The 13496-nt window shown below is 43.1% G+C and overlaps 1 protein-coding gene across 7 annotated transcripts in view; it reads right to left on the reverse strand.

Moving 5' to 3' along the window:
* The window catches only part of VEPH1 (ventricular zone expressed PH domain containing 1), a 124245-nt gene that overhangs the window by 19027 nt on the left and 91722 nt on the right, over nucleotides 1–13496 (reverse strand). For 5 of the 7 annotated variants that reach the window (XM_053390360.1, XM_053390361.1, XM_053390359.1 and 2 more), the window contains 2 exons: nucleotides 13212–13349; nucleotides 360–477 (listed from right to left, as the gene is read on the reverse strand). In XM_053390360.1, the coding sequence (XP_053246335.1) occupies nucleotides 360–477; nucleotides 13212–13349 (256 nt within the window). Of the gene's footprint in view, nucleotides 1–359; nucleotides 478–13211; nucleotides 13350–13496 lie in introns of those variants that run through there. The other 2 variants (XM_053390363.1, XM_053390364.1) reach the window with 2 other exon arrangements.

A 13496-nucleotide genomic window follows, 5' to 3' on the forward strand; every position in this document is an offset into this window, starting at 1 on the left:
AAATGTTCCAGCACCTTGATGATGTGGCACACAGATTTGTGGTTTGCCCTTTGAATTAAGAAGTACTGGCTTCCTGATCTGATGAATTTCCACCAAAACATTCAGCTGAGATGCAACACACAGTGGAATTCTAAGCAGTTGTCCTTGGGAGAAAGTCCTATTGAATTCAAGGAGATCGCCTCCTTGTAAATGTGTTTTAGGATTGCAGCTGTAAGTGACTCTCCATTTGTACATGTTCATTACAGACATGAATGGTTTGGACGCCTAATTCATATCGTCTGCACAGAGCAGCCCTCAGCACTGTCAGATTCTGAACATTATTACTTGTGTATCTCACTAATACAGGAAAAACTCGTTACCTGTTGCTTTTTCAGGGTTATTACACATGAAGCACTGCCAAGCCCCTGCTTCCTCGCTGTAACCAAATAAATCAAAGAACCTCACTTCTTCCAGATGTATCCGCACATGGTCCAGATCCTAGGCAAGTTACAAAAAAGAAAACGGGGGCGGGGGGGAGAGATACCAACCCTGTTAGGAACAGACTTGACTGATGTGCAATTTATTACCTGCAAAATAAAAAGTAATAAGGTTAAGTACTTCTAGCAATGGGAACTGAAAGTAAAAGTTTATAAGCAATGGGAACTGAAAGTAAAAGTTTATAAGCAATGGATTCAAGCCCTCAGTCTCGTATAATATAGCAATTACGCTGCGTGCTGTTCTGTAACTACTCCAGTCAACGTTTTGGTGATTGACTAATGAAATTTTTTAAAGCTGTACAGAGTGCAGACCGAGCACTATGTCTGATTCTCCTGTGGCCCTCCAACTGAAAATGGCTTCTCATCCCTGCCCCACAGTGATTATTTTGGAGATCCTCAGTGTTGCAGAATAGTCCAAACTGAATGGTCTTCACTTTTGTACTAATGACAGGCTAAAGTGAAGGTGTCACTGTGGATTGCAGAAGATCCATGCTGTTGTTTGCTGGGCTATCTGGTATCTAGTGAGGAACACGTGTCCTTTGTTATTGTTTAGTCGTTTAGTCGTGTCCGACTCTTTGTGACCCCATGGACCAGAGCATGCCAGGCACTCCTTTCTTCCACTGCCTCCTGCAGTTTGGTCAAACTCATGCTGGTAGCTTTGAGAACACTGTCCAACCATCTCATCCTCTGTCATCCCCTTCTCCTTGTGCCCTCCATCTTTCCCAACATCAGGGTCTTTTCCAACGAGTCTTCTCTTCTCATGAGGTGGCCAAAGTATTGGAGCCTCAGCTTCAGGATCTGTCCTTCCAGTGAGCACTCAGGGCTGATTTCCTTAAGAATGGATAGGTTTGACCTTCTTGCAGTCCATGGGACTCTCAAGAGTCTCCTCCAGCACCATAATTCAAAAGCGTCAATTCTTCGGCGATCAGCCTTCTTTATGGTCCAGCTCTCACTTCCATACATCACTCCTGGGAAAACCATAGCTTTAACTATACGGACCTTCAAGCCCCTTCGCCACGGCATGGCAGTGATCCATGAAGGGGAACACATGTCCTTTAGGATGCCCTAAAACTAACCCAGAAAAACAAAATATTTTGAAGCTAAATTTGTAGAATCAGTTGGAAGGGACCCAGGGTCATCTAGTCCAACCCCTGCAATGCAGGAATCTCAGCTAAAGCATCTATGACAGATGACCATCCAACCTCTGCTTAAAAACCTACAAGGAAGGAGAGTCCACAACCCACCGAGGGAGACTGTTCCACTGCTGAACAGCTCTTACTGTCAGAAAGTTTTTCCGAATGTTTAATTGGAAATTCCTTTCTTGTAACAGGCTGAATTTTATTAGAACAAGATCTTTTAGCTTGATGACAAAACAGAAATGCCATTTTATCTCCCACAAGAAACTTGTTCAAAGTTTTCTCTTCTTCCCCCTTTAGGGCAACTTTTACCTAGATTTTGTTGACGCCTTAAAGGACACAGAGTAAGATTTCCTTTGCAAATGACAGCATGAGCTAACACAAATGATTTCTAAATGAATCGCAAGGAGGTTGCCGTGTTTGTTTAAAAAGTAACATAGCCTATGTACTTTCATAAATATCCATGAAGCAATTGACCGGAAATCTGTTAGGAAATAAATACATCTGGAAACATTTTACTTACCAGAATATTTGAACTACGTTATAAAAATATTTTCTGCGGTATGTGCATACTGAAGAGTACAACACAACATTCTTTGCTAGCTAATTTCTTTTTTTAAAAAAAGACTCTGTTTAACCCATATGCACTGATTTGGCCATATTCTGCAGTCTGTTACAATTATACAAGTCATAAACCCTTTCACTGAAGTCACTGGGGTATGTTCTTCTGCCAGAGAAATTTGCTGATTGTGTAAACTTCAAATTTACATGAGTGGAAGTAAAGAGAAAGAAAAAAAAAGGGGGGGAGAAGAACCCCTCAACAGAATTTAGCACCAGCAATTTTTAAAAATATATCTAACTTAATACATCACCTGTGCTTGTATTTACTCAGAAGTAAATTTCATTGGGTTTGATCGGACTTATTCCCAAGAAAGTGTTGCATAGGATTTCAGCTTAAGAATAACAGGCTATTATTGTCAGGTAGCTGCATAATAAAACACTTGCTGTGTATGATTGACAATATGATAAATTGAATGTCATCCCTGTATTTTGTACTAGGGGCCCCAGCTCATGTTTCTTGCCAACCTCCCTAGACATCATTTTTGCTCCTTTTAATTGACAGGTGGGTCATGCTCAGGATAGCATGTATGTTTCTCTGTGTCCATTTAATGCACACAACAATCCTAGAAGGTAGGTGGTCCTCTCAAACCTTGGCTGAACCTGTCCTTTTCCTTCAGGTTAGGTGAAGCCAAGCAATGGTGACTGGCCCAAGGTCAACCAGAAAGCTTCATGGATTGGAAGGCAATCTGAACCCAGTTTCCCCCATGCTGCCTCTTAATCACACTGATACCTGATTCTTCCTCCAAGGAGCTCAAGGAAGCTTACACATGGTTCCCCAGCAGTCTCCTAACTGAGCAGCTTACAGGACCAGGCCTGCTTAGCCTCAGTAGAACCATGTGCCTTTCGGCCATTATTGTTTCAACAAATTATTCCAGACCAAGGTAGATGTGCTGTGGGAAATCCATGACTGACTTTCTAAATATGTTTCTCTTTGGCTGACGAAGCAGTTGCATGAGCCTCCAGTTTGGATTTGGCAGAGGTGCTTAACTCTTTCCTCACAATATCCTAATAACAGAAATGTCCATCTAATGCACTGCTTTTTCTTGCACACATTGGGAGGAGATTTCCATCAGGGAAACGGCATTCCACGTAGGTGGGATAGTAAAAGTCATGGTTTAACAAACCATAGTTTAACAAATCACGGTTTAGCATTATGCAGACTTGGGCATCAAGTGATGGGCAACTCAAAACTGCATCCTCACTAGTCTTTGGTACAAAGCACAATCCATTTTTTAAATCCCTTCAGAGCATCCATGTGCATTTTGAAAGCTACAGCAAAAGCTGGCGTATGTCCAGGTTGAGGGAACTATGCCAAATAACTGATAGACAGGATGGATAAGGTCTTCCCTACCTCCTGAGTAGTTGTGACAAATGTTTAAAAATGCTATTTCAATTGGCTAGGGTAAAATGAAGCCTTTTTTTAAAAAAAAAATTCCCCAGCAAAGAGAAGTTTCTTTAACCAGACTGCCCGGCATTCTAAATTTCTCTGACTGATATAAAACATCTGGCTGTCTCTGATGAAATGTAACAGAGTAGTGAAGTTGACATGCTTTATTATGATAGGACGGACTAGTTGTAAATTAAAATAAAAACACAAAAACCCAGATTTAGTAAATCACCATTCACAAGTTTTCTTTGCTGTTTATCAATTGGCCTTTTCATGTTCCATTTTCCATTAAAAGGTCTTTCCCCCCGGAAGACCTTGCTTGAGCTGCAAAACTGACATTCCACAACTGAAGGCAATGGAGTACAAATAATTCATGTCATAAAAACTTGAGAAGAGACCTGGATCAGACTAAAGGCCCATCTAGCCCAGCATCCTGTACTTACAGTGGACAACCAGATGACTCTCAGATGCCCACAAGCAAGACCTGGGCCCCACAACACTCTTCCCACTTGTAATTTGCAACAGCTGGCATTTAGAGGCATACGGTCTCTGACACTGGCAGTGGTACACAGCAATCATAACTAGTAACCATGGATTTGTCTAATCCACTTTTAAAGCCACCTAGGTTAGTGGGTAGGGGCACGGGTGGTGCTGTGGGTTAAACCACAGAGCCTAGGACTTGCCAATCAGAAGGTCGGCAGTTCGAATCCCCGCGATGGGGTGAGCTCCCATTGCTCGGTCCCTGCTCCTGCCAACCTAGCGGTTCGAAAGCACGTCAGAGTGCAAGTAAATAAATAGGTACCACTCCAGCGGGAAGGTAAACGGCATTTCCGTGCACTGCTCTGGTTCGCCAGAAGTGGCTTAGTCATGCTGGCCACATGACCTGGAAGCTGTACACCAGCTCCTTTGGCCAACAAAGCGAGATGAGCACCGCAACCCCAGAGTCGGTCACGACTGGACCTAATGGTCAGGGGTCCCTTTACCTTTAAGTTAGTGGGTGTCACTACATTTTGTGGTTGTGCATTTCATACTTCAGCTGTGTGCTGAATAAAGAAGTACAGTCGTACCTTGGAAGTCAAATGGAATCCGTTCCGGAAGTCCATTTGACTTCCAAAACATTCAAAAACAAAGCTGCTGCAGCCAATCAGAAGCCGCGGAAGGCCCGTCGTGCATTCAGGTTCCAAAAGAACGTTCACAAACGGGAAAAATCACTTCTGGGTTTGCAGCATTCGGGAGCCAAAATGTCTGAGTTCCAGGGCGTTTGGGATCCAAGGTACGACTGTACTTCGTTTTTCCTGTTCTGAATCTTCCAACATTCAGCTTAATTGGATGATCCCACATTCTAGTATGAGAGGAAGAAAAACTTCTCCCCATCCTAGTTTCTCTACACCATGCATAACTTTATATACCCCAACCATGTTTTCTTTCTAAGCTAAAAAGCATAAGATGTTATAATTGAACCTTTTCTATAATATTGTTTTTGAGGTATGGTGACTAGGGTTGTACACAGTGTTCCAAGTGCAAAGTATAGATTTGTTTAATGCCCATTAGGATATCGGTAGTTTTATTTTCAACTCCTTCTCCCAGGTGGAAAAAGGCCCGCAAGGCAGGGAGCAGGTCTTCCAGGAATCACAGCCAAGATGTTAAAATAAGTTTAAAAGCATCAGTCTCAACTGAAAGTGCACCTACAGGTTCCTCCTCTGTGAAAAATATCAAATGATACCTGCTCTCTGTCTGTCTTGTTCTTTAAACAGTTACTGATCTGTAAGAGGACAATGTGTTTTGATCCCATGACTACTAATCTTACCGTACTTTTTTCCTTTAAAATCATACTAAAAAGTGGGGGTTGTAACTCTGTGCCATATCCCCCCATTTTCTTAAATTAGTCTGCAAAAATAGAGGACATCTTATACATGGGGGCGTCTTATAGACAGAAAAGTATGGTACTTAGGAGTCTTTGGTGAGGAATTTGTTGAAAGTCCAAGTTCCCAGTCTGGCTACATGGACTGGTAAGATGTATTTGGTGTCTTCTTAATTCCATAGAATCATAGACTTGTAGAATTGGAAGGGGTTCCAAGGGTCATTCTAGTTCAATCCCCTGAAATGCAGGAATCACAGCTAAAGAATCCCTGACATACAGCCATCCAACCTCTGTTTAAAAACCTCCAATGGAGGAAAGCCCATCACCTTCTGAGGTTTCCACTGTCACGGTCCGGTTCACGGGCGATCGAAGTCCCGGCAGGGGACGTCAGGACTGGGGGCAAGATGGCAGGGTGGGAGCAGGAACAGGGGTCCAGAAGCCAGGAGTCAGGAAGCCAAGAGTCCGAGGGTCAGGAAGCAAGGAGGCACGAAGTCAGGGGTCCGAGGGTCAAGAAGCAAGGAGTCAAGGGTCCAAGGATCAAGAAGCAGGGAGTCAAGAAGCCGAGGTTCAAGGATCAGGAAGCAAGAAGCCAAACGCAGCAAGCCAGGGAGTGTGTTGCTGTGGCAAAGAGCCAAAGGGAAATGCTGACCTTATATCCCTTCCCAGCTCTTGCCACCAGGTGCTGTGAGTTACCAATCGGCCTCACCTATGAGGCCGCACCTTGCCTCTTCAGAAAAAACTTAGGAAGGCCCCAGTCCTGCAAAGTCCTATTGGCATAGCCATCAACTTTTCCCTTTTCTTGCGAGGAATCCTATTCGGAATAAGGGAATTTCCCTTTAAAAAAGGGAAACGTTGACAGCTATGCCTATTGGTCACAGGGCCTGGCTCCTGCGTGGACACCTGACATCCACTGTCAAACAGCTCTTATCACCAGAAAGTTCTTCCTAATGTATATTCAGAATTTCCCCTCCTGTAATTTGAATCCACTGGTTTAGGTCCTACACTCTGGAGCAACAGGAAGCAAGCTTGCTCCGTCTTCCATGTAACAGCCTTTCTGGTGTTTGAAGATGACTATTATATCACTTCTCAGTCTTCTCTTCCCCAGGCTAAGCATACTCTCTCAACCATTCCTGGAAAGGCTTGATTTCCAGACCCTTCATCACCTCTGTCGTCCTGCTCTGCACAAGTTCTAGCTTGTCAATATCCTTCGTAAACAGCAGTGTGTTTCTACGGCACTATGAGGAGCAGCAGAAATTGGTAACCCTAGAAGCAGGAATGATGTGGGACTGAAGAACTTCATGCTGTCAGCATTAACAGTGGCATGCAGACTGCACATGCCTCACTGTCTGCATGATTGTCTCCATACCTGCAGTGCACATATTCATGCATCCCTGCAGACTGACGGCAAATGCTCTACAAACCACAGGGAGTGGGGGAGATCAGATTCATATCAGAAGCACATAGGTACAGATCTAATCTTTGCAAAATCTTTGATGTAGTCCAGATGTTCTCTTGGAGAGCTTACATGAAAATTGCATCTCATCACACCTGAGACTCTCTGGGCCTAGTTATTTACCCTACAAAGCACAAAACATTTAAGTCAATACTCTGGCTCTTAAGCCTGTGCAACATAGCTGTCAACTGTTCCCTTTTTTAAAAGGGAAATTCCCGTATTCCAAATAGGATTCCTTACAAGAAAAGGGAAAAGTTGACAGCTATGCTGTGGAACACTGTAGAAATCAATAGGACTAAGGCTGCAATCCCAGACTTCCTTACTTGGAAGTAAGTCACAGTGAAGGCAATGAACCTGATTAGGATGGAGTATCCTCCTGGTCATTCTGCCCCAAAGTCCTGCCCTGATAGTCTCACTGCTGGGCTCTGACAATTACTGGAAATTACTCCAACTGGAAGGAGGCAAGATGGGAGGTGAGGGTCAGCACTAACTTCCAGCACTCTGTTTGTTTTCTAAAACATCCTCTGTGTCCCCAGCTTTGTACATAATTGAAGCTGAACTGCATTGAAACCGACAAGTTTTCTGCTTTCAGCTCTACTTTGGCTCTAACTTTTGGCTCTAGTTTTGGCTCGTCTTTCGTAGGATGAAGATATGCAACTTTCAGCAATAGCCAGCTTGTGATAGGCTTCCTCCTGCTTCCTCAGCATCAGGGAATTCCCAGTAAGAGAAAATAGCCATGAAGGTTTTTGTTTTTTTTAAAAAAGACGCAAAGCCCACCCTTCAGAAGCTCAGCTGGCAAACAGAGGAGGTAGAAGGAGCTTCCAAAGTTTTCTACGAGGGATTAGCATGCTCCAGTTCTGCAAAAACGAGATGGCTGCAGCGATAAGGAGACTCAGCACATATTTTTACAGAACGTCAGCAACAGGACAAGCTTGTTCGTCTTTCTTATGAGCCCTTGTCCTGCTCGTAATATGATTATGCAACTAATACATTTGAGAGCAATAGCACTTGCTGTTGCTGCGTGTTCAATGTCTTTGGGGAATTTTGCATGATGTATTAGAATTCTGGCCAAGAAGGATTTCACTTTCCTAAGCACTTTCCTCTCTCTTGGTGGTTCCCTCAGTCAAGTGCTGTGTCTCTAAAGCTCAAACTACACATTACGCAGAGTGCCACCCTCAACTTTCTGCATTGTTTAAAAGCCAAAATGAGCTTGGGTAGGCTGTGGATCGGGGAGTAAGGAAGGGAAGACTGTGAGACCTTTCCACTCGTCACTTTCCAGCTCCAAATCCCTCTCCCCATCCTGTTTTGCTATCTATACTTTACCCAAAGTTAAAGGGAAGATCTAGCAGATCAAAGCATCACTGGGGTGTGTGTGATTTTGAGCTGAAAGCAGCAGGAAAAAAGTGAAGAAGCTTCTTTCCCAATATCCTGTTGGGTTAAGACCCAGGGTGGTGAACGCTAAACAAGGCTTAGCATATTAGCATGATATTAAACTAGGAAAAGGACAATCCTTGGTCAAATTTTTGCTCAGATATAAAGTTTACTGGGTGACCATGGTCAGCTCATTATCTCTCAGTCTAACCAACTTTGCAGGATAAAATGAAGGAGTGGAGTAGAAATGGATGCTTTTTGAAGAAAGGGCAGGAAAGATTTTTAAAATTATGATAAAACTACTACTATTTTATTTATTAGACTTCTGTCCCACCCTTCCCAGGATGGAAAACAACGAAGTAGGAAAATAAAATGAAAACAATAAATAACATATTTCAAAAAAATGTAAATGGCAGCAGGTTCACAACTAGTACTTGCAAGGTTGCAGAGAACACCATCCTTCAGATTCCTAGATTTACTCATTAAATGTATGGGTGAATAGGAAAGTTTTTTAGTTCCTCCTGGATGCTAATAATCAAGAGAGGGGGGGGAGACAACTCACCAGGGATGATTTCCACAAACTGGGAAATGCCACTGGGGAAGCTCTGCCATAGGTCAGTGCCAACCAGGCAACACTCATTCCACCAACAGAGCTTCCACTGCTGATTGTAGGTCCTGAGATGGGTGATACTGGGGAAAGCAAACACTTGAGTCCCAAGCCATTCAAGGCTTTGTAGGCTAGTAAAGGTAAAAAAAAAAAAAGGTAAAGGACCCCTGGATGCTTAAGTCCTGCCAAAGGTGACTACGGGGTTCTGGCGCTCATCTCGCTTTTACGCCGAGGGAGCCGGCATTTGTCCACAGACAGCTTTCCAGGTCATGTGGCCAGCAGGACTAGACTGAAACGGGACACCGTGATGGAAGCCAGAGCCCATGGAAAAAACCATTTACCTTCCTGCCGCAGCGGTACCTATTTATCTACTTGCACTGGTGTGCTTTCGAACAGCTAGGTGGGCAGGAGCTGGGACAGAGCAACGGGAGCTCACTCCGTTGTGGGGATTCGAACCGCTGACCTTCTGGTTGGCAGGCCCAAGAGGCTCAGTGGTTTAGACCACAGCACCACCCACGTCCTATGACAAATACTACAGCCTTGTCTTAGGCCTGGTAGCAGCAGCTACTACTACTACTAACTCATGGAACTCAGTCAAATGTTTAGAAGCAAATATAATAAAATCTCTTTCACGGAGATTTCCAAAGATACTCCAGTCCTCTCAATAAGAATGCAAAGGGTTTTTTTTATTCCTCCCCTCAAAAACTCAAAGCCACACATTATTTCTTTGTCCTATTTTATACTTCTCATCAAAGGAAACCCCACCCAAACTTTTTCTAAGCAGAGAAAACATGTGACTTGATCTGATTGCTTTAAATTCAGTCCCACGTCGAATGCGTCTACTCCCATCTCTTGTCATGAGGCCTTTCCAGCACAGCTGGAAAGTTGGGATTGGAGGAGTGAGGACTGCTTCAAAAATGTCCCAACATGGCATTAGGAGTATGCTTGTTCCCTGAGAAGTTTTGCTGTTTGCTTTTTATTTCACTGCGTTTTTGTGTAAGTAAGCAGCTCTGGACACAAAGTGAGTCTCTTGTTTGTAAAAAAACACATTTTTTTATTTACAGCATTTTTGTTCAATTTGTGGGGACATTGGGAGGACTTAAATTACTATTTTTGAATGTGATGGTCAATCCTATAGCAGTTTAGCCTCATTCAGACAAAAGTTGCTATTTTCTGGTCTTCATGTTTTTTTGATCTTTTCTGTCAGTGAAAGTTTTAGAAAAGCATCTCTCCTTGCTTGATTTCCAACTATGCAATTTTAAGTTAGGGTTGTGCATATGTGTGTGTGTTTGTGTGCAGTTTTTCTATTTTTTTAAGAAAATTGTAGGTAGTTAAGACTTACTTCAATTACATTTTTTTAAAAATCCATACTGGTCACTTGCGTGAACCCCAGTTAAAGGCTAATAGCTTTGACCAGAAATCTTTTGCTTTGCTTCGAAACAGAATTCTTTGCCATCTTTGAAATTGCAATTGCTTTGAAGCAGGGATATTTTTAAAGGGCAAAGGCTGACAGGACAGAGCATACACAAATCATTACCCCTGCAGAGTCAGTGCCATAGCCCACAATTATGTGAATTTGCAAAAGGCAGCTATTCTCTCTCTTTTTGTAAATAAGAGCAAAAGCCAAGTAGCATTTTCATTTTCCATCCAGATATCAATTGCATGTGCAAGGGATTAGGGACAAAACTCAACGACCTTTCAAAAAACAGCACAGAGGACATCAATGCAAGCAACGACAAGTTCAGAAACATATTAAACTTGGTTTAAGCAATACGATAGAAGTGTATAAAAGTATTCATGGCATGGATAGTGGACAGAGAAAAGTCCCCCCCACTTTATTATTATTAATAGAATTATTATTCAAATTTGTATACTGCCCATCATCTGAAGAAAACAGGGTGGTTCACAACAGATAAATACAAAATGAGAAAACAAAATATATAAAAAAACGAACCAAAAAACCCTCCCACATTTAAAAGGTCATAGAAGGTTTAACTAGCTAAAGGCTGGTTATAGAGGTACACTTTGCCTAGAGCCTAAAGATATGTAATGAAGGCGCCAGGCGAGCCTCCCCGGGGAGAGCATTCTACAAATGGGGAGCCACAGCATAAAAGGCCTGTTCTTGTGTTGCCACCCCCTGGACCTCTTGTGGAGGGAGCACATGAAGAAGGGCTTCATATGATGGTCACATGGTCCGGGTTGGTTCATATGGGGAGAGGCAGTCCTTGAGAACTTGGAGATATCAAATTAACCTGAATGCTGGAAGATTCAGAGTAGACCAAAGAACATGTTTCTGTTGGGATACTGCCAGGGAGACAAAGTCCATCTGAGCCCCCAAGCTCCTGCCGGACGATCCATCGATCTCCCGTAGACAGGCAATATCAGCAATCAGCGACACGAAGCCTCAAGAATTTAGATTGCCACATTCTTGGACTGGTGCACACTCTATCAGCAGAATTCACACAGCAGAAGATGCACAGCAGGAGAGCATATTTACAGTTTATTCAGCGTTGGTCAGAAGAAAGAATCCATGACCGTCTGCTTCGGCTGCTCAGGCAACAAGAAAGAAACGAAAGCAACTGACAACAGAAACATCCTGTGAGACAGGAAATACGCAGGCTGTAACACAAACATCCTGCTCCCTTTTAAGGTGGAACGGAAATATCCTAACAGTTTCTTCAAACAGTAAAACTATGGGATTCGCTCCTGCCAAAAATAGCGAGGGCCACCAACTTGGATGAATTCATAGAAGATATGACTATGTTCCATCTCCACTGTCAGAGGCAGTATAGTTCTGATGCCTGTTGCTCTCAGCATGCTGCTGAGCTCAGATTCTGTTTGCAGGCTTCCCATAGGCATCTTGGTGAGAACAGGATGCTGGAACAGATGGGCCACTGGCCTGATCCACGAGGCTCTTCTTATGTTCTAATGTCCTCTGCCACTATGCCCCAGTCATGGAGGATGGGCCTATGGATTGGTTTTAGCCATGAAGGCTAAATGATCAAAGGCAACTTACCTCTGAACAGCATTTAAAAACAAGAGACTGTGCAAAAATTAAAAAGGAGACTGTTAGGATATAGTTCCGTCCCACCGTAAAAGGAACAGGCATGACTGTTGTGTGTCACATGCCTGTTTACTTCCAGCACAGGCTTGCTGGGAACTTCCATTTTGTATATTGCTTTTGCTATATTGCTTTTTTTTTTTTTTGCTTGGACACGAAGGGAAGCAGACATGTATTTTCCTTTGTTCCTGAACTATGCTGAATAAACGCCTGTGAATAATGCTTATACATGTCTCTGTCCACCACTTCCGTTGTGAAGATTTATTCACTCTGCTGGTAAGAGTGTGTTCAGCTTCTGAACGTTTCGGAGGCTCGAGTCGCTGATTAATGCTGTTCCGGGAACCAGAGTTTGCCCGGCTGCTGGCTGGTGGCTAGAGCCAGCTGGGGGCCTGCCAAATGCCCCCGTCTCCCCGGACGCATCCCATCAGAGACAAGCTCTGCATGCAAGCTCACATATATGTGTCTATATAAAAGTACATATTTGCAAAAGTTCATTAGGTTAGTCAGACAAATGACCAAGACAAGTGTACTTCACAAAAGGATAGCCTTTATCATTCTGGACAAACCCATATGTTTCCCCTCCTTTTCAGTCTCCAAAAGGTGATCAAAATAACGGTGTGTCTAGGAGGTTGAGGGAAATAATACATTTGCACTAAATAACAAAAAAAAAAAAAAAGTCCACATGCAAGATTAGCTACCCATGAAGCAGAGAAAGAGACTGTGCCCTCTCCTATGTGGTGCTGTTAAAAGTAACACCTTTCTGTTCCCAGTTTTATATTTGCGAAGATGTGAAACGAAATGTATGCTATGTCCCTTCAAGTTTTCTACTTTATCTGGATTTTATACCCTCTTAACATGCTTCGCCACACCACTCCCAGTACTTCTCTGTCCTTTCTAGGGAGTTCATATCTAGGGATAACAGCATCCATTGATTCCCCCCTCAGTTGATTTCCTCAGTTTTGATTATATCCACGCTCTTATTTACAACCATGAATTTTCAGCTTTGGAGTACTTGAATTCAATGCTTCAAGAAGCCCATCTTGTCTCAGAGGCTTCTAGCATTCGCATATAAACTCCACAGCCAATGGTCCACTAAAATTTCACTATGATCCTGAGGAGCAGCATTGATTTGATCTCTCTGTCCAGATTTGGTGGTTACTGCACTGATCTATCATATAGTAATATGCACATCATACCCTCATGAATGCTCACTGGGGGTGGGGAGGAAAGAGAAATACCTTTTGGTGTGGAAATGTAGACTGAACCATTGCAGTTTCAAAGCTGTGTGTTCCCTTCAGCTGGGTTTTCTCCCACAACGCTTTCAAGGCTTGTACAGAATTATTTTGCATGGACAAAGCTTCTGGGAACAAACTCTGCTGGGCAATATTGAAAGAAGAAAGCGTCATGAACAGTGTTTCCCCCCCACAATCTGACAATTAATACAAAATACAGGTTAGTAAAGTTCTGACATGCAACCCAGTTAATTATTTGGTGACTTCCCAAAACTCTCAGAGTTGAGAGCA

This window comes from Podarcis raffonei, chromosome 5 (genome assembly GCF_027172205.1).
Source record: "Podarcis raffonei isolate rPodRaf1 chromosome 5, rPodRaf1.pri, whole genome shotgun sequence".
Lineage (NCBI taxonomy): Eukaryota > Metazoa > Chordata > Lepidosauria > Squamata > Lacertidae > Podarcis > Podarcis raffonei.